Genomic DNA, 26,001 nt, shown 5'->3' with positions numbered 1-26,001 from the left:
CCAGGACCGATTTACATACATCAACACATCACACACTACAGTACCCCGTCACGTTCCCTACAGGCACAAACACACCCGCAATATTTATATTATTTATATTTATTCACACTTTACTCTTCATTCTCTGTAGAGGTCTGTTTGTTGTATTACTGTAATCACATGCTTGTATAGATTTTATTATATTTTTATGTTATTATGCGGTTACATAGTCTGTGTTTATTTTTTATTCTATTTCTCGGAAGTAAACAGACAGTTAATAACATTTCCACACAGTAATGGCTAGTTTTCAAGAGCTTTATTCTATAAAAAATCAAAATGTTAACGTTAGTGCACAATGTGAATTCCGTTTAATTATCACTGAGTGAATCGGGGCCCTTAAATGTCGGCCCTCAGACCAATTCAGCCTTAGAAAGCACTATGTAAACAACAAGACGTACTACAAAATACATGACAGTCACGCCCATGCGGCTCTGCACTGCAGACTGTTATTATCACAGCTGGCACAGCTGGCGGAACTTGCCATAAAGTCAGTGATAACAAAGCCCGCCCATTTAGAAAAATAGGACAATATGATTGGTCAGTTTTACTCTAATCTGAAACTGGTCTGTCATTGAATCGAAACGCTCTGGACCGGGAAAATGTTTCAATTGAACCACCAATTACCAACCATCAACAGCAGGGGGCGACAAATAGGCTTGTTTTATTTATTTATTTTTTTGTTTTATTTTATTTTATTTTATTTAGATTTTACGCCACTTTATACACATGATTGTGTCTGCGTCTTTAATTTAACCCTTCACATCCTGATACAAACTGAACAGGCAGGTATGAAGGATTAATTCGCTCAGATTTGTATTTGTTTAAATGCTGATTGTCAAACTGTGAGTAGATAAATCAAGAACTGAACACCTATTATATTATTATTTATATTATATTATTTTAAGGACATTTTAGGCACTCTGTGAGGTCCTGAAGGGTTCTGACGGTTCCTCTCTGGTTCAAATGCATGACGTCTATCACATACTATTAAAAATAATATATATTTTTTCTGCAGCTATTGTAAATCCTCTGTATTGTTCTGTGATAGCGGGCAGTTTTCTGTTGGTAGGTTCTCCCCCGGATTGGCTGTAAGAAAGAAACACAAGTGAGCTGTAAGCAGCAATTCAGACATTTTATAGGAATGTTTACATATATAAATAATAAGTAAATTGTTTGAAATTCATATTAATGGTTAATTAACATTTAAACTCCTCTGATACCTTTATGTACAGCTTGCATCTCTGTATCCTGCTGCTGGTCTTGGTCTGAATGTTTAGATTTACCTACAAACATACAGAAATTGTACTTATTATTGATAAATATATTTATATTTAGTTTTACCTTTTATCTGCTCCCGTATTTAGGCATCGCCACAGCAGATCTGGGTCAGTTTTTACACCAAATTGAACCCTCCTATTTCTATCCGGGCCTGGGACCTGCACACTAACAAGTGCACCTTCCAACAAGCTAGACTGTTACGGCCTCCACCCCTCCCACCACCCCTCCCACCACCCCTACAGACATTAGTCACGTCCAAGCAGACGCCCAATTGGCCGATAGCACCACTGAGATTCGAATCCCTGGATCCTCAGATCTCAGCAGTAGTGGGCTACTGTAGTTCACCACTGCACCAGCAGAGGCCGCCACTGATAAGTAAAAATACACCTTAAATATTTAAATGTAATAACATCAAAATAAAGGTTTTTATTACCTCTGTATTTCCAACAAATGAATAAAAAGACACAGAGGAGAATCAGCACAGCCACAACGACAGTCAGCACCCACAGCCCGGACTGACTGTTGTCTATAAACAAACAAAACAAGCATTTAGAAATAATAATAAAAGCAATAATGTTGAATTAAAAGCTATTTTAGATCCTTGATTCCTCACCCGTCTGTGCTATCGAACTGGAATCACGTATCCTGACCGCGGTCTGTACCGTCTGATTGACCTGTGAGTCCATAAACACACACGTGTACGTTCCAGAATGTTCCGAGTCGAGGTTTTTAAGGTGAAGGGATCCATCCCCCATATGAGCCCGGTCCTGGTCCAGTTCTGCCTCCCCGTCCCAGTCGTTTATCGTTTTCCTGGTTTTACTGTGATAAGTCAGGACGTGTGAGCGGCTGTTCGGCCTCGTAAACGTCCAGGTGAGTGTAAAGCTGTGCAGATTCTTCAGAGCCTGACAGGGAATGACCAGGTCCTGCCCGTCCACTCCGGTCAGTTCTGCAGACGAAACAAAGCCAAAGAATTTTGTACACAAATAAACACAAATAAACAGATACAGGTGCATCATACCTGTTACACACTACATGAGATACAGGTGCATCATACCTGTTACACACTACATGAGATACAGGTGCATCATACCTGTTACACACTACATGAGATACAGGTGCATCCTATCTGTTACACACTACACGACAGATACAGGTACATCATACCTGTTACACACTACATGAGATACAGGTGCATCATACCTGTTACACACTACATGAGATACAGGTGCATCATACCTGTTACACACTACATGAGGTACAGGTGCATCATACCTGTTACAGGTGCATCATACCTGTTACACACTACACGACAGATACAGGTGCATCATACCTGTAACACACTACATGAGATACAGGTGCATCCTATCTGTTACACACTACACGACAGATACAGGTACATCATACCTGTTACAGGTGCATCATACCTGTTACACACTACACGACAGATACAGGTGCATCATACCTGTAACACACTACATGAGATACAGGTGCATCCTATCTGTTACACACTACACGACAGATACAGGTACATCATACCTGTTACAGGTGCATCATACCTGTTACACACTACACGACAGATACAGGTGCATCATACCTGTAACACACTACATGAGATACAGGTGCATCATACCTGTTACACACTACATGAGATACAGGTGCATCATACCTGTTACACACTACATGAGATACAGGTGCATCATACCTGTTACACACTACATGAGATACAGGTGCATCATACCTGTTACACACTACATGAGGTACAGGTGCATCATACCTGTTACACACTACATGACAGGTACAGGTGCATCATGACAGGTGTATCATACCTGTTACAGGTGCATCATACCTGTTACACACTACATGAGATACAGGTGCATCATACCTGTTACACACTACATGAGATACAGGTGCATCATACCTGTTACACACTACATGAGGTACAGGTGCATCATACCTGTTACACACTACATGACAGGTACAGGTGCATCATGACAGGTGTATCATATCTGTTACAGGTGCATCATACCTGTTTGAAGCAGTGACGCTTTCCATGTCTGTGAGTTGTATTTGGAGCTGAGGCTGCAGATGTAGGTAACATCCACACTGGTGTTTATTTTCCTCACTGAACTCTCGACCCTGAACAGCTGTTTCGAATCTGCGCCCATTCGCGTGGTGGGTCGAAGTGAATCCGGAGCGAAGTCTGGCTCTGTGGACCACTGGAGCACAGGAGCGGGGTAAACACCACTTGACGAGCACTGCACATGCGCAGTGGGGGTGGCCTCGATAGCAACGCTGCTAATCAGAGCTGTGGAGAAAATAAATTAGCGGTATTTGAGTAGAGCACAAAATCACACTTTTATGTTTATTAAAAAAAACATTAAAACCCAAGAAACTCTTGAGCCCTGACTCAACTGGGATAAATTGGAACATCTGTAGGCACAGATTCCCAAACACAGACATACTTAAGTCTTGTGAGAAGCCTTCTCAGAAGAGCGTCTGTTGTTCTAGCTAAAAAGATCACATAGATGTAGCTCTATATTAATACAATTTGTTTCTGAATTATATTAATATTACTCTTCATGGGCCAACCACCGCAGGTCAAGATCATGTCTGTTAGGATAAATCTTTTGTTCAAAAGGTCCTGAAGAAAGCAGTCGAAGGAAGTCCAGAAAGTACTCTTTAAAACACTTTATTAAGTGTAAAAATAATCTGTGAATATATATCAGAGCTAAGCCGGCCGGCACTCCTTACTCCTGCAGTCTAGACACACCACGTAAGAAAGAGGCCGAACCTTTCTCCCCGCCGGTTTTTAAACTCAGCTAGGCTCCTCCTCCTTTACTGCTGGTGGAGCCAATGAAATGTGCTAAAGAGGCCCAGGCTCCGCCCTTTGCCAAGAGATTATGGCAGCCGCCATTTTGAATAGACCATGTGGGGGACATGTGGCATGCATGTCGTAAAGCTTGGAAAATGCCGTCAAATTTCCCATATTAAATGTACGTCTTTGTTCTGAAAAACCTAACAATCCCCCCTTGAAAGCATCTTAATGCTTTCACAATAACTTTTAACTATAGGTTAGGTGTTTCTAGATCCCAGGAGATAAGGATAGCCGTCAGCAACCCCCCAATTTAACCCCTTCTGACTACATGGCCACTGGGCTGAATTTTATACAATAAAACGTTTCTAAAAAATAAAAAGGCTACCAGTTAAACTAAAGGAACCGTACCTATCGCAACAGCTCCTAACCCTGAAACAAACAAACAAACAAAAAATAATAAAAACAGGAAATCTAAATAAAGTAATTTAAAAAATAGGAAATCAAAAAGAGAAGAAAAATAAAATAAACACAATGGGTGCGTGGCTTCTACAGGAAGTCCGTTCAGGTTGTCCTCCACCAGACGGAGCTGCAGATATTCAGAAGGGGCCCATAGCTCCTGTGTCTCTGCATGACTCCTAATGTCTTATGGATTCTCCCCTGTCGGCCTTACCTGTTTCCACAGCAGCACAAACATTTCCTAAAAATAGCAGATTACCAAACATATATACATTGTAAACAATCCTGAACTAACCCCTTGCGTTTTGCAGCTAAACTATGTGTGTTGCACTTAACTAGTGTTTTCAAAGATGGTCTATGTGTCTGCGAACTATATGTTTATGTTTTGTTTTTTTCTAGTCTAACTAAATTCTCCCCCCTCGTCTTGTTCCGCTCCGTTGATTCCGCTGGACTCTTCTTCCACATAGTCGGTTTTGTCGGGCTTTCTGCTGTGTTTAGTTCCCTGTTGGCTGGTTCAGTTGGTGTCACTTCTGTCTCTCGGAGTGGGTCTTCCAGTCCCCTCAGTGTCTGCCTCTGCCAGTCCTTCCAAGTCTCCTTCCTTCATCACGGTGTGTGATTAGTAGTGCTGGTCCTCTCCCCTCGTCTTGTCTGGTCGGTTTTACCTTTAATTGAGCAGAGTTAGTAGCACTTATGCCGCTCGAAGTGGGTCTTCCGGCCCACCTTCAAGGGTATCCTCCTCATCATCATCTACATGATATCTCGACAAATCAGCCAACACCATCTGGATAACTGGTGGATCCTGCCCCCCTCTGCTTCCTCTACTCACTATATCTATTAAAAAATTTTCTATTAATACCCTGATGCACGGGATACCACAACAACAACATATCACTAAAATTACCAATCCTACGCATGCTGACATCACCAAACTCGTAATAACTTCCTTCCATGGCCCAAACATCCCTTCTAGCCACTTAACCCATTCATACACACATACAATCATACAACAGACAAACATATAAGCTACTTACCCAGCCCTCACCGCAGCCACCCCACTCCCAACATCGGGATACACGGCCACGGTGAGCTTAGACACCACTGCCGCAAGGCTTTCTGGGTAAAGCCCGTGCCAGACCCAGTGGCGACGCTACACTGTCCCCTCCCTAATGGTCAACCGTCCCGGTGACCCACTCACCAGCGTCCACTGGGTGGCTCCATGTCTGGACCGCACCCCATTACACTGCCGAGTCGCTCTTCCACCCACTGCTGGACCGGGCACCCTGCCCCTGCAGCCACCTGGGCTAGCGCACTCGCACAGACCGGGCATATTGGCTCACCAAACCATCAGAGCCACCCAAACACCACGATCCCACTTCTGACACCAATGTGGCACCGGCGAGTAAGGAAGGTTAGCGTCAGGGCCGCAAGTGAGCTGCCTTTGGTAGTTCATTCAGTGGTTTAGGGACAGACACCCATTCATACACACATCCCTTCTGAAAAATGTCCCCTGTTTATCGGTTCTGGTTTGTTGCTCCTGAAACAGGTGTAATTGTCTTTATAAGCTTTGATGTTGGTTGGAGTTGGTTCCTGAGTTAGTGGGTGAGACATGGATAAATTCTCTGTGTTAAATTAGACATTTTAGACCGCTTTAAACAACCTTTCGAGCAAAATCTGTGACACGTATTAAGACAAAGATAAACTAATAGGTTTTAACGAGACACACCCTAGAACAGAAGATTCCTGCCTAGTCGAAGAATACGAGTATTCTTTTAACATTCACTGGCACAACTCACTCGGTTGTCCAAACACAACTCAGACAAAAGAACGTAAACCTCAGTACAACAACAGTGTCTACTGGAAACAAACAATTACTTCACCGCGACCGACAATGGCCCTATGGAAACAAACATATAGTTCAGGGCAATCGACAGTGATCCCCTGGAAACAAACAATTACTTCACCGCGACCGACAATGGCCCTATGGAAACAAACAATTACTTCACCGCGACCGACAATGGCCCTATGGAAACAAACAATCACTTCACCGCGACCGACAATGGTCCTATGGAAACAAACATATACTTCAAGGCAATCGACAGTGATCCCCTGGAAACAAACAATTACTTCACAGCGACCGACAATGGTCCTATGGAAACAAACATATACTTCAATACTTGTCTCTCATACTGCATTAACCCTTCCTGCTATATAAAATTCCCCTTCAAACAGTTCAAACTGATCAGAGCAGAAGGTGCATACACATTACATCTAACATTTTCTACACTTATTCTACTTCATCATCGCCGCATGCTAGAGAGCCTTCAAATTTTCTAAATCACCTTTTTCCCAATACAAATCACCAATCCACTATTTATTATTTACTCTGCCATACTTAAAATAACAGCTCTGCTATATCAACTTCCATCAGTCCTACAAACCCCTGACTTATATTATATATTCATTCAGATTTTTACCCCAACTTTGTCACTGGTACTAACACACATCCTGCTTCTAACAATACAGACTACATTTCCCATAATCCAACAGACTCTCACATGACCATCTCCTGCTCCTAGTCAGCCAATCCCTCACGCTCATCATCACCAGCACTTTGATCCACTTTGGCTATCTTGAATCACATTAAACTCTACTTAAACAGTTCCATTTAGTTAACTCACTGCAAAATACTACCAACCTAGTCTGCATACCTAGCATTCATGCTTCACTAGCGTTTATTGCTATCACAATAATAAACCCCTCTCTACTCTCTGTGAGCATCTGCTCTTTCCACCACATGACACTTCTCTGTATTAAACTCCTCATGTTTCTCCATCATAATCTACAGAACAGCAATATATGCCTACTTATATTTTCTCTAGTCTGCAAAATCTCAATATTATTAATATACATAAACCTAATTTATCCACTTCATATGAATTATCTAAACTTACTACACGTATTATTGTTATTCTAATACCTTACTGTAAAATACATCCAAAACCTCTATAAGATGTTACCGAACCCCTCACTTTTTATTATGGAACCCAGATCTTCAGGTGGATGTCTATTAAAACACACTACTGTCCCACACGGTCTTGAGATTTCACTGCATAACGTCTCCATCCAGCCTCACATCAGCTTTCCCTTCCTCTTGTCTGATGATGTCATTACTTTGGCATTCTGTACCTCAGCACCCCATATGCCTCTTGAACACTGCTTTACTCAAACATCAGAATGCAACAACAGCCTTGACACACATCTGCAAGATCTGGTATTCATAATTTTTCCTCAACCCCCCGCTGGGTTGCTGTGTGTCTGTGAAACCTATGACCTGGGTCTCCAGTCACCCCCCTTCATGTACTTCTCTCCTAACAAGTTATTTTCTTCTCACTATTCCCTCAATCTTTAAATTGCACTCATCTATGATCATGCATAGTATTGCCACAAGGTTTACTGCACCACATTGAACCAATCTAACTTCTTCAATAAACTATATAATATAAAATGAGTGAGTTGACCTGATCAATTAGCTAGAAAAGATTCATCGGATACAACACAAGCATCAAATATTACCAATTGCCAATTAACAATTTCCAAAAAATATTACCAATTAAATTGAATCTTACCGGAGTTCGTGTAAGCAATTATATTTAATCTCCTGAGACCCGAGCTTTGATTTTTTCAATGCATTTTTCCTATTCCTTATGTTTTTAACCTTAGTTGGGCGACACGGTGGCTCAGTGGGTAGTACCGTTGCACACTGTCACAGCAAGAAGGTCCCCCCTCCGCGGAGCCCGCATGTGGGTTTTCCCCGGGTGCTCCGGTTTCCTCCCACAGTCCAAAGACATGCCAGCGAGGCGAACCAGAGACACTGAACTGTCCATGTCTGTGCCCGATATAACCTGAATCCCGTGCAATGAGCAACCACCGCTCCTGTCATAAATGTAACCAAAGTGCAAAACATAACGTCAAAATCCCAATAAAGAAGCAAACAAACTTTATTAGTGTTCTAGTACTTTTGCTACCACTAGCTGGCAGACAAAAGTGTCCACTAATGGGGACAATCGATCGAAGTTTAGCAGGTCAAGGAATAAGGCATAACAAAATCAAAATGTAATGTCCTCATATGTGACCGCAGGGTCGCAAAAGGTTAATCTCACCTGAGTCCATCTCATCTGAGTCCGTGCAAGCAGCAGCGCTGAGAGATACTACAGATTGCTACAACTCGCTTTTCTCTAAACAGGAGGTAAGGCTGAAGATTACCTTCACCAGGCGTCCCTGAATCTGCATGCATATACATACCTGAATCTGCATGCATATCCGTAGGTCTGCCAGTCCAGCTGCCCCAGCACAATGTATCACAGGATTTAATACACAAAGCGGCATATTAAACATAAATTCTTATTCCTGCCATAATACTCCCCCCTTTTTCAAATTTTACAATCAAATCTTGAAAATAAAATATTAAATAAACCTTCTAAATGTGCTTATCCTGTTGGAAAGCACAGAATTTTAAAGTTAGTTCAATCAAAGTCTGGTGTTAGCTGGACCTGTAAACAAATAATGTCGTTAGTGAGCAGTGGAAGGTGTGCAACAGCTTTGTCGGCAGTGTCACCTCTGGCATTGTCCTGTAAAATTGGAACAAAACTTTACTTAAATAGTTCCACTTAAATTGAATAGGAGGGACAATGACACAAAGTATCATTTGCTAAAATTTTAACTAAGCCCACTTGTTTCCTGTCTGTTGCAGCATCTCTGGATGCAAATCCTTTCACAAACATTTCCAATTCAGGATTCCTATCAGGCCCAGAAAAAATAGATAGAGTAATACAGTCATGATGTTCACCATCTCCTGCAATTAGTAAAAAGTGGTAGGATTAAGTACATTACAGCATTTGATAATAATGTTCAATTTTAGGAGTACACTGTAGTATTTATACAATCATTAACTTGATACGTGAGATGTTTTCCTTTCAGTTATAGAATATAATTTGGCACTAACCGAGTTAGATAAGTATGACCCTCAAGATCACCTATTATAACTACGGATATTTCTGTAGCAGACAGAGACAGAAAGAAAATTCTGCACAAATCCAGAAGGGATCAGAGTCCCTGTCTTGTACAGAAATAGTGGTACCTTCTGGCATTATTTCCAATTTAATTCAAGAGGCAAACAAATGATCACACCTCATAAGATTTATAGGGCTATGAAATCTCACTCTTTACAACTACACAATATTGTAGATATAGTAACATATTAGCTTTTACCTTTTACTTGTATTCAGCATTTGTACACAGAGAAAAACACGACCTCACTCTCAAATAAACATAAGCTTTGACAATATATGATCTAATATATTACCATATGTTTTAATCAGAGGTGGAAAGAGTACCAAAAAAACTGTATTCAAGTAAAAGTACTATTACCTTAATGAATCTTTACTCAATTACGAGTAAAGTTACTACTTTGAAAATCCACTCAAGCAAAAAGTAGAAAATAACTCATTTAAAATGTACTCACCGAGTAAACAGCAGGGGGTCTCCTCTGTGTAATGTAAACAGGAGTGGATACAAACCTCAACAGTAGTTTTTAATTCAAATGTAATAGAAGAAACGTTGTCCTTAACTCAAATGCAATAGAAGAAACATGTTGATGCAACAATCAAAACAGTTAGGGATGTGTAATGTGTCATTTCAAATGACATAAAACTTTTTTTCAAACTGTACAACCACCAGCGATGTGTCGCAAAATGATTCGAATCCATGAATTGGTTCTTCTAACCGAAACAAAGGAACCGACTCTTCCGGCAGTCGCCATGTAAACACGCGGCTCTTCAAAAGGAACCGAGACAAAAGACTCGACTCCCTGTCGCAACTCACTGAATTCGCGATTTCTTTAGCGTTTTTTATTTTTATTTTGCTCGGTAACAGATGCTATTCAAAATGTAACAATTACTAATACAAAACATACTTAAGCAAAAGCAAAATTACAGTCTGTGAAATGTGCTTTAAAAACTACTGTGTTACAGTAACCAGTGCGATCAGAGCGGTAACACTAAGCACTGGATTCGTGTATGTATGTGTATTGATCGAATTTGTTTAAAATCATATCCCCGCCATTGAAACATTCCCCACTTGCGACATTTTGATGTCGAATTATTGTCCAGTACTACCCCATACATTAAACAAAGAAACAATATAGCAATCTCTCAATAATACATGAACCAATACACCCAGCAAATCTCCTATCACGACTAACAAGCGCTGTGTTACTCACAAAATTTTAATCTTATTCACTATAACAACTCTGATTAAGGAGATTTTCCTTAATTATGTGTGAAAATGTCCTATGTCACACATGGATGAATTCCACTCTAAGTACCCCCCTTTCCTGGTTTAAGAACCTTAAAGTTCAAGAACGCTATCTACCTTAAAACACACTTAATAAGGTACCATACATACTTCATCTTAACTCAGTTATCTTAAGATTATAAAAATAAAGTTGATTATAAAATTAACTGCAGTACTTACCCAATCCAGGCGTACAAAGATAGCCGATGGACAAGATACGGCAAGCTGCTCACATAGAGCCAAAAATGGCGGATACACAGAAAACCACGCTCAGCTCTCCCAGAGCCAAAATGGTGGACAGACAGAAAACCACGCTCAGCTCTCCCAGAGCCAAAATGGTGGACAGACAGAAAACCACGCTGCGTTCTTCAAGAAACAAAATGGCGGATAGACGGGAGACCACGTTGCATTCCCAAGACAAAATGGCGGACAGACAGAAAGCCAAAATGGCGGACAGACAGAAAAACACGCTGCGTTCAAGATGGCGGACAAACAAAAGGTTACATATAAATACGCACAGAAACACTGACAAACAAACTCCCGATGTACTGTTTTCGAACCAAATTTAGAATTTAAAGTAGTCTAATTAACCGAACTCCGTTCCCGAAACAGTCAAGTCCGAATTTTAGGACAATCTTTTTCATAGAATCCCGTTTTTTTAAACTGCCAGACGCCTAAGATTTCCACGTTCAAATCATAGAACCCCGTTCTTTGAACTGCCAGGTAATAGATTTCCAACGTTTGCTCATTCATAGAATCCCGTTTTTAAAACTGCCAGACCCTAGGTTTTACAACGCTCGAATTATAGAATCTCGTTTTTAAAACTGCCAGACCCTATTATTTCCAACGCTCGAATCATAGAATCTCGTTTTTCAAACTGCCAGACTTCTAGATCCAACGCTCGAAAATTTGAGATCTATAGAATTAACCCAGTCCCAGACTCGTTAAAACTTAGATCTTTCGAATCACGCGCCCCTGCTTTTGAAACAGACAGACACGTTTCGCTCCAATGGTGTTCCGGGTGAAGCCTCTGCCGAACAGCCCTTTACCGTTTATTTTGCTCGGTCTGATTCAAACTCAGCAATCAGGAAACATAAATTTTTTAGCTCCAACATATATTCACAGTTTTAAACTATCTAATGATACTTTAGTAATTTAATCAGACACTTACGGATTCTGAGATTCACTTTCACACTCAGTACACTAAATAATAAATGCATCTAATATATTCAGAGAACATCTGTTTACCTTGTAGTAGGCGCGCGCCTTTGTACTGAGTACAAAAGATTTTTTCAGAATTCCTGGTCTTACCTCAGTCAGCTGAATTAATTCGATGCTATCCTCAGACCTCCTGAACCATCCTCTGGCTACCATTTGTTAGGATAAATCTTTTGTTCAAAAGGTCCTGAAGAAAGCAGTCGAAGGAAGTCCAGAAAGTACTCTTTAAAACACTTTATTAAGTGTAAAAATAATCTGTGAATATATATCAGAGCTAAGCCGGCCGGCGCTCCTTACTCCTGCAGTCTAGACACACCACGTAAGAAAGAGGCCGAACCTTTCTCCCCGCCGGTTTTTAAACTCAGCTAGGCTCCTCCTCCTTTACTGCTGGTGGAGCCAATGAAATGTGCTAAAGAGGCCCAGGCTCCGCCCTTTGCCAAGAGATTATGGCAGCCGCCATTTTGAATAGACCATGTGGGGGACATGTGGCATGCATGTCGTAAAGCTTGGAAAATGCCGTCAAATTTCCCATATTAAATGTACGTCTTTGTTCTGAAAAACCTAACATGTCCTAAACACATGAACTCCACAGGGCTGTGTGCTAAGCCCTCTGCTTTTCACACTCCTTACACGTGATTGCACTCGTATTCACACCTCCAGTTATATAGTCCTATTTTTATCTGGGCTTGGGAACAGTGCTGAGAGGTGCAAATCCCAATGGCTTGGCTGTTTTGGCCCCCACATCCATACAAATGTTCTACTGGCTGATATCACCATTGAGATTCGAACCCTGAATCCCCAGATCTCAGCAAGAGTAGGCTGGCCTGCTTTATCGTGGAGCCACCCAAGTGGCACTCACTGCGTGATACGGACCCCCATATGAACCTAAAGTCTGCAGAAGTTGAGGTAAAATGTGATTAGGTAAATGGATATGACTAGATTGGGAGAAATTTGGAGTGGGGCATAACTTGTTTTCCCAGCAGTTCTAACCTTCAACTCTGACGATGACGAAGGACTCCTGAACAGCCTCGGTTGTGTTGACCACGCACTTGTAACGTCCTCTGCTCTTGATATCGCTGTCCTGCAACAGCAAGGAGGCATTTCCCTGCGCCACCTCATCAGTGAACACGGACACATTACCATCATCAGCTTCATCTTCATCCTCCAAAAAAGTGTATATCAACGTCCCCTGTTTGTACCACCGAATAACCACGTCCTCAGCAGAGGGAAGGAAGGAGCAGGGCAGGATGCAGTCTTCAGAGTAGATGCAGGTGACATGAGTGTCTGATGATGAGAATGGGAAGGGTAAACATGATAAAAATAAATGAAATAAAATGCTTAAAGACACATTACAGAATAAAAGAGGACAGAAAGTCATAATAAACTGTATAAACTGTATATGTGATTAGTGCACACTTAGTGGACTTAGTTTATTTAATCTAGCTTATTTCATTTATTTATCCACTTATTTTAGTTATCCCTTTCCTTTTAATCATTCTTCATTTTTTCCAAGATAATCTATACTGGGTTTGATATATTATAAATATAATAATATAAAAATGCAGAATATTCATTTTTTCCTCTTATTTCTATCCAGGCTTGGGACCTGCAGTGTTGCCAACTCCTCAGTAAGGAAAGTAGCTATTGGCTGTCCTAAAAGTCGCTAAATGACGTCATTGCCTAATTTGCATATGATTCATTTGCATGTAGTTGACGCTGTAGAAGAGGAATAACATCGTGGGAAAGACAAAAAGTGGGTAAAAAAAACCACCCTAAATATGTTTAGAACTACAAATGAACGTTCTTCTGTTAATTCGTGGTTTGTTTTTGTTTTTTAAGAAAACACTGAGCTACTCTGGGCAGGGTTGCCAGATTGTGACAGTAATTTTCAGCCAAAATGCATGAAAAAACGCCCAAAACACAGGATAAGCAGATGGTGTTTAGCATTCCACAAATAATAAACCAGTTAAACCATCATGACCTACAAATTAATATCTTAAAATGTACAGATCAGTAATTATACATTATAAAGGACACATTTTTTTTGCTTGCATAAAGTAGCCTGCCAAGTTTGTAAAATGCATTATTTGTTAGGACATGTTAGGTTTTTAACATATCATTATTAAACATAAATTACATCCAGACCACATGGTCTATTGTTCAAAATGACGCCGTGACCCGGATCCCCCCCCCCCCCCTGACTCATACCGAAGGGGGGAGGCGGAGCCCGGGGCTTTTTAGCACATTTCATTGGCTCCAACAGCAGCGGCGTAGGAGGAGCCTAGACTAGTTTAAAAAAAGGGATGGCGGGCTCAGATCGGCCTCTTTCTTACGTGGTGTGTCTAGACTGCAGGAGAAAAGGAGCGCCGGCCGGCTTAGATCTGATATATATTCACAGATTATTTTTACACTTAATAAAGTGTTTTAAAGAGTACTTTCTGGACTTCCTTCGACTGCTTTCTTCAGGACCTTTTGAACAAAAGATTTATCCTAACAAATGGTAGCCAGAGGATGGTTCAAGAGGTCTGAGGATTGCATCAGAATTAATTCAGCTGACTGAGGTAAGACCAGGAATTCTGAAAAAATCTTTTGTACTCAGTACGAGGCGCGCCTGCTTAAAGTAAACAGACGTTCTCTGTATATATATTAGATGCATTTATTATTTAGTGTACTGAGTGTGAAAGTGAATCACAGATTCCGTAAGTGTCTGATTAAATTACTAAAGTATCATTAGATAGTTTAAAACTGTGAATATATGTTGGAGCTAAAAAATGTGTGTTTCCTGATATCTGAATTTGAACCAAACCGGTTAAAATAAATGTTAAGGGCGCCATTGTGTATGGAACACTATTGGAGGGAAAGGGGAGTCTGTCGGCTATGGGAGCGAGACTCGTCTAATTCGAATTGTTCTACATTTTAATTAGCCTGACTGTTATGGGAGCGGGGTTTAATTAATTTGATAGTTCTAAATTATAACGAATTTGTCGGTTATGGGAGCGGAATTCGTAAATTCGTGTGGGAAATCTTGAAAGAATCTGCCGGTGCTGGAAACGGGATTCGATCTATAAGATTGTCCTATATACGGGCTTGTCTGTTACGGTAACGGAGCGCCGTTTAATCTTGAAAGAATCTTTTGGTGCTGGAAACTAGATTTGATCATTAAGATTATTCTAAATTCGGACCTGACTGTTATGGGAGCGGGGTTCGGTTAATTAGACTACTTTAAATTCTAAATCAGGTTCGAAAAACAGTACATCAGGAGTTTTGTTCGTCAGTAAGTCTCTGTGTATGTTTGTCTGTGAAACCGTGTGCTGGATGTGCAACGTGGTTTCTTTTGTTGTCGGCGCCATTTTGTTTCTTGAGAACGCAGCGTGGCTTTCTGTCTGTACGCCATTTTGTCTTGGGAATGCAACGTGGTCTCCCGTCTATCCGCCATTTTGTTTCTTGAGAACGCAGCGTGGCTTTCTGTCTGTCCGCCATTTTGGCTCTGTCTGTCCGCCATTTTGGCACTGGGCAGCGTGGTTTCTTTTGTTCGGCGGCCATTTTGGACCAGAGAGCTGAGCGTGGTTTTCTGTCTGTCCACCATTTTTGGCTCTGGGAGAGCTGAGCGTGGTTTTCTGTGTATCCGCCTTTTTGGCTCTATGTGAGCAGCTTGCCGTATCTTTGTCCATCGGCTATCTTTGTACGCCTGGATTGGGTAAGTGCTGCAGTTAATTTTATAATCAACTTTATTTTTATAATCTTAAGATAACTGAGTTAAGATGAAGTATTTATGGTACCTTATTAAGTGTGTTTTAAGGTAGATAGCGCTCTTGAACTTTAAGGTTCTTAAACCAGGAAAGAGTGGAATTCATCCATGTGTGACATAAGACATTTTCACACAAATAGTTAAGGAAAATCTCCTTAATCAGAGTTGTTATAGTGAATAAGATTAAAAAAAATTTTGACTAACCCAACGCTTGTTAATCGTGTTAGGAGCTTTGCATGTATTGTTGAGAGATTGTTATATTGTTTTTTGTTTTAATGTGTGGGGTAATGCTGGGCAATAATTCGACATCAATATGTCGCAAGTGGGGAATGTTTCAATAGCGGGGATATGATTTTAAACAAATTCGATCAATACACATACATACACGAATCCAGTGCTTAGTGTTACCGCTCTGATCGCACTGGTTACTGTAACACAGTAGTTTTTAAAGCACATTTCACAGACTGTAATTTTGCTTTTGCTTAAGTATGTTTTGTATTAGTAATTGTTACATTTTGAATAGCATCTGTTACCGAGCAAAATAAATAAAATAAAAATCGAAAGAAATCGCGGCTGTGAAACTGCTGCAGCGAATTTTGCGACAGTGAGTCGAGTCTTTTGTCTCGGTTCCTTTTGAAGAGCCGCGTGTTTACATGGCGACTGCCGGAAGAGTCGGTTCCTTTGTTTCGGTTAGAAGAGCCGATTCATAGATTCGAATCATTTTACGACACATCGCTAGTGGTTATAACGTTTGAAAAAAAGTTTTATGTCATTTGAAATGACACATTACACATCCCTAACTGTTTTAATTGTTGCATCATCATGTTTCTTCTATTGCTTTTGAGTTAAGGACAACGTTTCTTCTATTACATTTGAATTAAAAACTACTGTTGAGGTTTGTATCCACTCCCGTTTACATTACACAGAGGAGACCCCCTGCTGTTTACTCGGTGAGTACATTTTAAATGAGTTATTTTCTACTTTTTGCTTGAGTGGATTTTCAGAGTAGTAACTTTACTTGTAATTAAGTAAAGATTAATTAAAGTAATAGTACTTTTACTTGAATACAATTTTTTGTACTCTTTCCACCTCTGATTAAGACATGTGTTGATATATTAGATTATATATTGTCAAAGCTTATGTTTATTTGAGAGTGAGGTCGTGTTTTTCACTGTGTACAAATGCTGAATACAAGTAAAAGGTAAAAGCTAATATGTTACTATATCTACAATATTGTGTAGTTGTAAAGAGTGAGATTTCATAGCCCTATAAATCTTATGAGGTGTGATCATTTGTTTGCCTCTTGAATTAAATTGGAAATAATGCCAGAAGGTACCACTATTTCTGTACAAGACAGGGACTCTGATCCCTTCTGGATTTGTGCAGAATTTTCTTTCTGTCTCTGTCTGCTACAGAAATATCCGTAGTTATAATAGGTGATCTTGAGGGTCATACTTATCTAACTCGGTTAGTGCCAAATTATATTCTATAACTGAAAGGAAAACATCTCACGTATCAAGTTAATGATTGTATAAATACTACAGTGTACTCCTAAAATTGAACATTATTATCAAATGCTGTAATGTACTTAATCCTACCACTTTTTACTAATTGCAGGAGATGGTGAACATCATGACTGTATTACTCTATCTATTTTTTCTGGGCCTGATAGGAATCCTGAATTGGAAATGTTTGTGAAAGGATTTGCATCCAGAGATGCTGCAACAGACAGGAAACAAGTGGGCTTAGTTAAAATTTTAGCAAATGATACTTTGTGTCATTGTCCCTCCTATTCAATTTAAGTGGAACTATTTAAGTAAAGTTTTGTTCCAATTTTACAGGACAATGCCAGAGGTGACACTGCCGACAAAGCTGTTGCACACCTTCCACTGCTCACTAACGACATTATTTGTTTACAGGTCCAGCTAACACCAGACTTTGATTGAACTAACTTTAAAATTCTGTGCTTTCCAACAGGATAAGCACATTTAGAAGGTTTATTTAATATTTTATTTTCAAGATTTGATTGTAAAATTTGAAAAAGGGGGGAGTATTATGGCAGGAATAAGAATTTATGTTTAATATGCCGCTTTGTGTATTAAATCCTGTGATACATTGTGCTGGGGCAGCTGGACTGGCAGACCTACGGATATGCATGCAGATTCAGGTATGTATATGCATGCAGATTCAGGGACGCCTGGTGAAGGTAATCTTCAGCCTTACCTCCTGTTTAGAGAAAAGCGAGTTGTAGCAATCTGTAGTATCTCTCAGCGCTGCTGCTTGCACGGACTCAGATGAGATGGACTCAGGTGAGATTAACCTTTTGCGACCCTGCGGTCACATATGAGGACATTACATTTTGATTTTGTTATGCCTTATTCCTTGACCTGCTAAACTTCGATCGATTGTCCCCATTAGTGGACACTTTTGTCTGCCAGCTAGTGGTAGCAAAAGTACTAGAACACTAATAAAGTTTGTTTGCTTCTTTATTGGGATTTTGACGTTATGTTTTGCACTTTGGTTACATTTATGACAGGAGCGGTGGTTGCTCATTGCACGGGATTCAGGTTATATTGGGCACAGACATGGACAGTTCAGTGTCTCTGGTTCGCCTCGCTGGCATGTCTTTGGACTGTGGGAGGAAACCGGAGCACCCGGGGAAAACCCACATGCGGGCTCCGCGGAGGGGGGACCTTCTTGCTGTGACAGTGTGCAACGGTACTACCCACTGAGCCACCGTGTCGCCCAACTAAGGTTAAAAACATAAGGAATAGGAAAAATGCATTGAAAAAATCAAAGCTCGGGTCTCAGGAGATTAAATATAATTGCTTACACGAACTCCGGTAAGATTCAATTTAATTGGTAATATTTTTTGGAAATTGTTAATTGGCAATTGGTAATATTTGATGCTTGTGTTGTATCCGATGAATCTTTTCTAGCTAATTGATCAGGTCAACTCACTCATTTTATACTATATAGTTTATTGAAGAAGTTAGATTGGTTCAATGTGGTGCAGTAAACCTTGTGGCAATACTATGCATGATCATAGATGAGTGGCAGACGAGTGCAATTTAAAGATTGAGGAAACCGTGAGAAGAAAATAACTTGTTAGGAGAGAAGTACATGAAGGGGGGTGACTGGAGACCCAGGCCATAGGTTTCACAGACACACAGCAACCCAGCGGGGGGTTGAGGCCATAAACTGCAGGCCCTGCATGAGTAAAGAGAAGTCTGATATTTAATCTACTGTGTACTGGCTGAGGATGGTGGACACTTATGCAGTACCAAAGATGATGTAAAAAATTATGAATACCAGATCTTGCAGATGTGTGTCATGGCTGTTGTTGCATTCTGATGTTTGAGTAAAGCAGTGTTCAAGAGGCATATGGGGTGCTGAGGTACAGAATGCCAAAGTAATGACATCATCAGACAAGAGGAAGGGAAAGCTGATGTGAGACTGGATGGAGACGTTATGCAGTGAAATCTCAAGACCGTGTGGGACAGTAGTGTGTTTTAATAGACATCCACCTGAAGATCTGGGTTCCATAATAAAAAGTGAGGGGTTCGGTAACATCTTATAGAGGTTTTGGATGTATTTTACAGTAAGGTATTAGAATAACAATAATTCGTGTAGAAAAAGTTTTGGTTACAAGAGTAAATTAGAAAGAGCTACAAGTGCTTGTGTTTTAGTGAGAGTAGGGATGCAGGTACCATAGTGATGTGGGGTTAATGACATTTGTAGGGAGATGTAACAATAATACAATAGAGATAGTGTAGGTTGGTAGTACTTTGCAGTGAGTTAACTAAATGGAACTGTTTAAGTAGAGTTTAATGTGATTCAAGAAAGCCAAAGTGGATCAAAGCGCTGGTGATGATGAGCATGAGGGATTGGCTGACTAGGAGCAGGAGATGGTCATGTGAGAGTCTGTTGGATTGTGGGAAATGTAGTCTGTATTGTTAGAAGCAGGAGGTGTGTTAGTACCAGTGACCAAAAGTTGGGGTAAAAATCTGAATGAATAAATAATATAAGTCAGGGGTTTGTAGGACTGATGGAAGTTGATATAGCAGAGCTGTTGTTATTTTAAGTATGGCAGAGAAAATAATAAATAGTGGATTGGTGATTTGTATTGGAAAAAATGTGATTTAGAAAATTTGAAGGCTCTCTAGCATGCGACGATGATGAAGTAGAATAAGTGTAGAAAATGTTAGATGTAATGTGTATGCACCTTCTGCTCTGATCAGTTTGAACTCTTTGAAGTGGAATTTTATATAGCAGGAAGGGTTGTGAAGTAATTGTTTGTTTCCAGGGGATCACTGTCGATTGCCTTGAAGTATATGTTTGTTTCCATAGGGCCATTGTCGGTCGCGGTGAAGTAATTGTTTGTTTCCAGGGGATCACTGTCGATTGCCCTGAAGTATATGTTTGTTTCCATAGGGCCATTGTCGGTCGCGGTGAAGTATATGTTTGTTTCCATAGGGCCATTGTCGGTCGCGGTGAAGTAATTGTTTGTTTCCAGGGGATCACTGTCGATTGCCCTGAACTATATGTTTGTTTCCATAGGACCACTGTCGGTCGCGGTGAAGTAATTGTTTGTTTCCAGGGGATCACTGTCGATTGCCCTGAACTATATGTTTGTTTCCATAGGGCCATTGTCGGTCGCGGTGAAGTAATTGTCTGTTTCCAGTAGACACTGTTGTTGTACTGAGGTTTACGTTCTTTTGTCTGAGTTGTGTTTGGACAACCGAGTGAGTTGTGCCAGTGAATGTTCTCGAAAGGTTGTTTAAAGCGGTCTAAAATGTCTAATTTAACACATAGAGAATTTATCCATGTCTCACCCACTAACTCAGGAACCAACTCCAACCAACATCAAAGCTTATAAAGACAATTACACCTGTTTCAGGAGCAACAAACCAGAACCGATAAACAGGGGACATTTTTCAGAAGGGATGTGTGTATGAATGGGTGTCGCTAAAACACTGAATGAACTGCCAAAGGCAGCTCACTTGCGGCCCTGACGCTAACCTTCCTTACTCGCCGGTGCCACATTGGTGTCAGAAGTGGGATCGTGGTGTTTGGGTGGCTCTGATGGTTTGGTGAGCCAATATGCCCGGTCTGTCGGAGTGCGCTAGCCCAGGTGGCTGTAGGGGCAGGGTGCCCGGTCCAGCAGTGGGTGGAAGAGCGACTCGGCAGTGTAATGGGGTGCGGTCCGGACATGGAGCCACCCAGTGGACGCTGGTGAGTGGGTCACCGGGACGGTTGACCATTAGGAAGGGGGCAGTGTAGCGTCGCCACTGGGTCTGGCACGGGCTTTACCCAGAAAGCCTTGCGGCAGTGGTGTCTAAGCTCACTGTGGCCGTGTATCCCGTTGTTGGGAGTGGGGTGGCTGCGGTGAGGGCTGGGTAAGTAGCTTATATGTTTGTCTGTTGTATGATTGTATGTGTGTATGAATGGGTTAAGTGGCTAGAAGGGATGTTTGGGCCATGGAAGGAAGTTATTACGGGTTTAGTGATGTCAGTATGAGAGTGTGGGATTGGCAATTTTAGTGGTATGTTGAGAATTCTCTTGTAGATAATTCGAAATAATTACTGATAAATGTTAAGGTGTGGTTCCTCTTTCACTGACAAAGGTATGGTGGGCATGCCTTGACTCCTGGTGAGTCCAAAGGATCCGGTGTGGTTAGAGTCCATGACAGTTTGGTTAGAGTCCAAACTCAAAGCCTGGTACCAGGTCAGTTGGTCCGAGTCCAACTGTAAAAGCCTGAACGGGTTCAGGTCGGTTGGTTAAAGTCCAACCGTTTGTGTGGTAAGTTATTTTCTGGTCCGTGTCGAGCAGTCGGCCCTGAAAACCAATATAGCAATTGCTTTGTGGAATAATCAGTGGAATTGATTAAGTTTCCTATTGCATGGTTAGCAATTGGTTAGTAAAGTCAGTGAGGCTAGAACTGGTCAGGGAAACTACTTACTTGGTGAGGTCAGTATGTGTAGGATTGGTAATTTTAGTGATATGTTGTTGTTGTGGTATCCCGTGCATCAGGGTAGTAATAGAAAAATTTGTGATAGAAGTAGTGTGTAGAGGAAGCAAAGGGGGGCAGGATCCACCAGTTATCCAGATGGTGTTGGCTGATTTGTCGAGATATCATGTAGATGATGATGAGGAGGATACCCTTGAAGGTGGGCCGGAAGACCCACTTCGAGCGGCATAAGTGCTACTAACTCTGCTTAATTAAAGGTAAAACCGACCAGACAAGATGAGGAGAGAGGACCAGCACTACTGATCACACACCGTGATGAAGGAAGGAGACTTGGAAGGACTGGCAGAGGCAGACACTGAGGGGACTGGAAGACCCACTCCAAGGGACAGAAGTGGCACTAACTGGACCTGCCTACAGGGAACAACCCACAGCAGAAAAGCCCGACAAAACCGACTATGTGGAAGAAGAGTCCAGCGGAATCAACGGAGCGGAACAAGACAAGGGGGGAGAATTTAGTTAGACTAGGAGACAAAAACATAAACATATAGTTCGCAGACACATAGACCATCTTTGAAAACACTAGTTAAGTGCAACACACATAGTTTAGCTACAAGACGCAAGGGGTTAGTTCAGGATTGTTTACAATGTATATATGTTTGGTACTCTGCTATTTTTAGGAAATGTTTGTGCTGCTGTGGAAACAGGTAAGGCCGACAGGGGAGAATCCATAAGACATTAGGAGTCATGCAGAGACACAGGAGCTATGGGCCCCTTCTGAATATCTGCAGCTCTGTCTGGTGGAGGACAACCTGAACGGACTTCCTGTAGAAGCCACGCACCCATTGTTTTTATTTTATTTTTCTCGTGTTTGATTTCCTATTTTTTTAATTACTTTATTTTGATTTCCTGTTTTTATTATTTTTTGTTTGTTTGTTTGTTTCAGGGTTAGGAGCTGTTGCGATAGGTACGGTTCCTTTAGTTTAACTGGTAGCCTTTTTATTTTTAGAAACGTTTTATTGTATAAAATTCAGCCCAGTGGCCATGTAGTCAGAAGGGGTTAAATTGGGGGGTTGCTGACAGCTATCCTTATCTCCTGGGATCTAGAAACACCTAACCTATAGTTAAAAGTTATTGTGAAAGCATTAAGATGCTTTCAAGGGGGGTTTGTTAGGTTTTTAACATATCATTATTAAACATAAATTACATCCAGACCACATGGTCTATTGTTCAAAATGACTCATACCGAAGGGGGGAGGCGGAGCCCGGGGCTTTTTAGCACATTTCATTGGCTCCAACAGCAGCGGCGTAGGAGGAGCCTAGACTAGTTTAAAAAAAGGGATGGCGGGCTCAGATCGGCCTCTTTCTTACGTGGTGTGTCTAGACTGCAGGAGAAAAGGAGCGCCGGCCGGCTTAGATCTGATATATATTCACAGATTATTTTTACACTTAATAAAGTGTTTTAAAGAGTACTTTCTGGACTTCCTTCGACTGCTTTCTTCAGGACCTTTTGAACAAAAGATTTATCCTAACAGACACACAACCCTTTGCATGTAAATAAAAATAAACTTGCAAGCAATGAAAGTTTAACCTCTCGTACATATGAGACTTGCTTACCTTCATATTCAACTCAAATCACTTGTCTAACATATGAATCACTGTATTGATGGGCGTGGCAACAGTGTCTTGGACTGGAAAGAATAACCTGTCAATCAAACTTTTGACAACGGGTTGGATGTGGTGGGAGAAGGTAGGGAGAAGGGAGACCTATTTATATTCCACCTGCTTTAGCAATAGCTTTTTTTATTTATATTTTAAGCTGCCAAAATAATTACAAACCAGCCCAAATTTTGTCCACCTGCCAAAGTGTGTTTTTCCCTGCCAATTTCCAACAAAATCCGCTCATTTTGGTTGAAACCCGCCCAATCTGGCAACACTGACTGATACTGACCGCCCGTGCTTGAGGACAGTAACTGCAGAACAATATGTGTGTTTTCACGTTCGAGTCTCCAAAAGTCTCCAATAATACCAGAAAAAGTCGCTAGATTTGTCGCTAGTCGCTTTTTTGAAAAAAAGTCGCTAGAGGGGTCTGAAAAGTCGCTAAATATAGCGACAAAGTCGCTAAGTTGGCAACACTGGGGACCTGTACTGAGAGAGCACTGATATATGCACCTCCTAGTAGCTAGACTGTTTTGGTCAACCCTCCCCCTCAGACATTAGCCAACCACGTCCATGCAGATGCCTGATTGGCCGATAGCACCTCTAAGATTCAAACCCTGGATCCCCAGATCTGAGCATTTATGCACATTACTGATGGTGCAAAACATGTCTTGTTTATTAAAGGTGAAGTAGTAGTGATGGATGATGGTTTCTGCATTTAACAGACACGGTGTGAGTGTAAACAATGAGCGCAGACCTCAAACAAAACAGGTAGAAGATGTTTCGACAGGTATCGTGTCATTAAGGCCGACGCATAAGCATTTCTTCTCTTGCTGAGACTTGTTCAGTTAGACACGGAAAGACTGAATATTTACAGCTGACTTAGACTCTGAATGCAGGGAGAACTTTCCATAATGTATGGGTGCCTTTCTTCTCAGCGGCAGTTCTAACAAATCCAAACATAAACGTAGCCAGAAACAGCGATGGCTGGACAGATCGTTTTCCTTAGTTTCTCCTGCATTGGTAAAATATGCACAGTAATGCACATAAAACCTTAATTTCACTCCTAGAAGTGTTGGCTGGATATTTTTGGTTGGTGGACTATTCCCAGTCCAGCAGTGACAGTGAGGTGTTTAAAAACTCCAGCAGTGCTGCTGTGTCTGATCCACTCATAACAGCACAACACACACTAACACACCACCACCATGTCAGTGTCACTGCAGTGCTGAGAATCATCCACCACCTAAATAATACCTGCTCTGTGGTGGTCCTGTGGGGGTCCTGACCATTGAAGAACAGCATGAAAGGGGGTAACAAAGCATGCAGAGAAACAGATGGACTACAGTCAGTAATTGTAGAACTACAAAGTGCTTCTATATGGTAAGTGGAGCTGATAAAATGGAGAGTGAGTGTAGAAACAAATGGGTGGTTTTAATGTTATGGCTTTTATTAGCTTTTATTATTTTATTAACAGCAGGGAGTCACTTAAATGCCAAACATATAAATAATGTTTATTTTAGCTTGATCTCCTTTAGAGAAATTAAAATCATTTTAAAGCATGTTGGTTGTTCGGTAGATGTTTTGGCTCTGAACAATGCTCTAGTTCCCAGGAATTTATTCGTAGGAATGTAACAGCTCTCAGTGGTTTACCAAATGGAAAATGAAGTATTTTCAAAAACATTTTCCTCTCTGTAATAAATTCCAACCAGTTTGATGTAATAGTACTTAAAAGAGAGGAAAAAAACTAAATAAAAGTAATTAGACGTATCTACAGACGTATCTAGCAAAGTATCTACACATGGAGCCCAGATGTGTCCTAATGCAGAACGGCGAGGTTCCAATCAGATACAGCAGGATTTAAAACGTCTTTGTTTAGTTATAGCTTTATAGAATGTTTAAATTCATTTATTTATTCCCTTATCCTGGTCAGGGTTGCTGTGGGTGTGATTCATTGTACTATAATTAAGCATCAAAGATCTTTTATTGTTACAAGCACTTTTTGAATCCATTTAAATCCTCCTTTCTGATCTGTGATTCAGAGACTTAATCATTAAACAGTCGGTTATGATTAGATAAGGTTAGTAGCACTGTGAAGAAAAAGTTAAACATTTAACTTACTAATACATATATGTGATCACAAAAATAAATAAGTAAAACTTTTATCTTACCTGGAATTTTACTGTAGGCTAAAGAAATAAGGCATAAAGGACTGTAAATCCCAAGGAGTGTGTATGACACACTTGGATTTAAAAACAGCCTCATGTGCAGCATGTGTGTGTAAGAGTGTGTGAGAAGGTAAAACCAGAAGGCAACAGACAAAGAAGGTCTTCAGAAAGGTTCCTGACTGAGCAGTAATCTGAGCTCGTCTACTTAGTGAGCTCAATAGAAACTGCAGGTTTTAAAGTCCCAGGTTCACCTGAGAGACCTTCAGCATAAAGAAAGAAGAAGGAGAAGGAGAGGAAAAGTCCT

At 40.9% G+C, this 26,001-nt stretch overlaps 1 protein-coding gene across 1 annotated transcript; it reads right to left on the bottom strand.

Moving 5' to 3' along the window:
- Positions 1 to 299: 299 nt before the first annotated feature.
- hhla2a.1 (HERV-H LTR-associating 2a, tandem duplicate 1) lies at positions 300 to 25,811 on the bottom strand. The gene is made up of 7 exons (XM_063014440.1): positions 25,701 to 25,811; positions 13,148 to 13,441; positions 3,344 to 3,622; positions 1,931 to 2,263; positions 1,751 to 1,843; positions 1,260 to 1,322; positions 300 to 1,125 (listed from the first exon to the last, which is right to left on the bottom strand). Exons 1-7 carry the CDS (start codon positions 25,801 to 25,803, stop codon positions 1,055 to 1,057), a joined length of 1,236 nt encoding a protein of 411 aa, XP_062870510.1. The 5' UTR covers positions 25,804 to 25,811; the 3' UTR covers positions 300 to 1,054.
- Positions 25,812 to 26,001: the final 190 nt, after the last annotated feature.

This window comes from Trichomycterus rosablanca, chromosome 18, assembly GCF_030014385.1.
Source record: "Trichomycterus rosablanca isolate fTriRos1 chromosome 18, fTriRos1.hap1, whole genome shotgun sequence".
NCBI classification, from domain to species: Eukaryota; Metazoa; Chordata; class Actinopteri; order Siluriformes; family Trichomycteridae; genus Trichomycterus; species Trichomycterus rosablanca.
This window is presented reverse-complemented; position numbering and strand designations above follow the sequence as displayed.

What these genes read in the sequence shown, in the direction of transcription:
- hhla2a.1 (XM_063014440.1), bottom strand. Translation starts at nt 25,803, where the DNA reads ATGCTGCACATGAGGCTGTTTTTAAATCCAAGTGTGTCATACACACTC. An exon ending in AGCCTACAGTAAAATTCCAG is followed by an intron (nt 13,442 to 25,700) that starts GTAAGATAAAAG and finishes TCTCATCATCAG; the next exon opens with ACACTCATGTCACCTGCATC. An exon ending in GATGCAAGCTGTACATAAAG is followed by an intron (nt 1,126 to 1,259) that starts GTATCAGAGGAG and finishes TCTTTCTTACAG; the next exon opens with CCAATCCGGGGGAGAACCTA.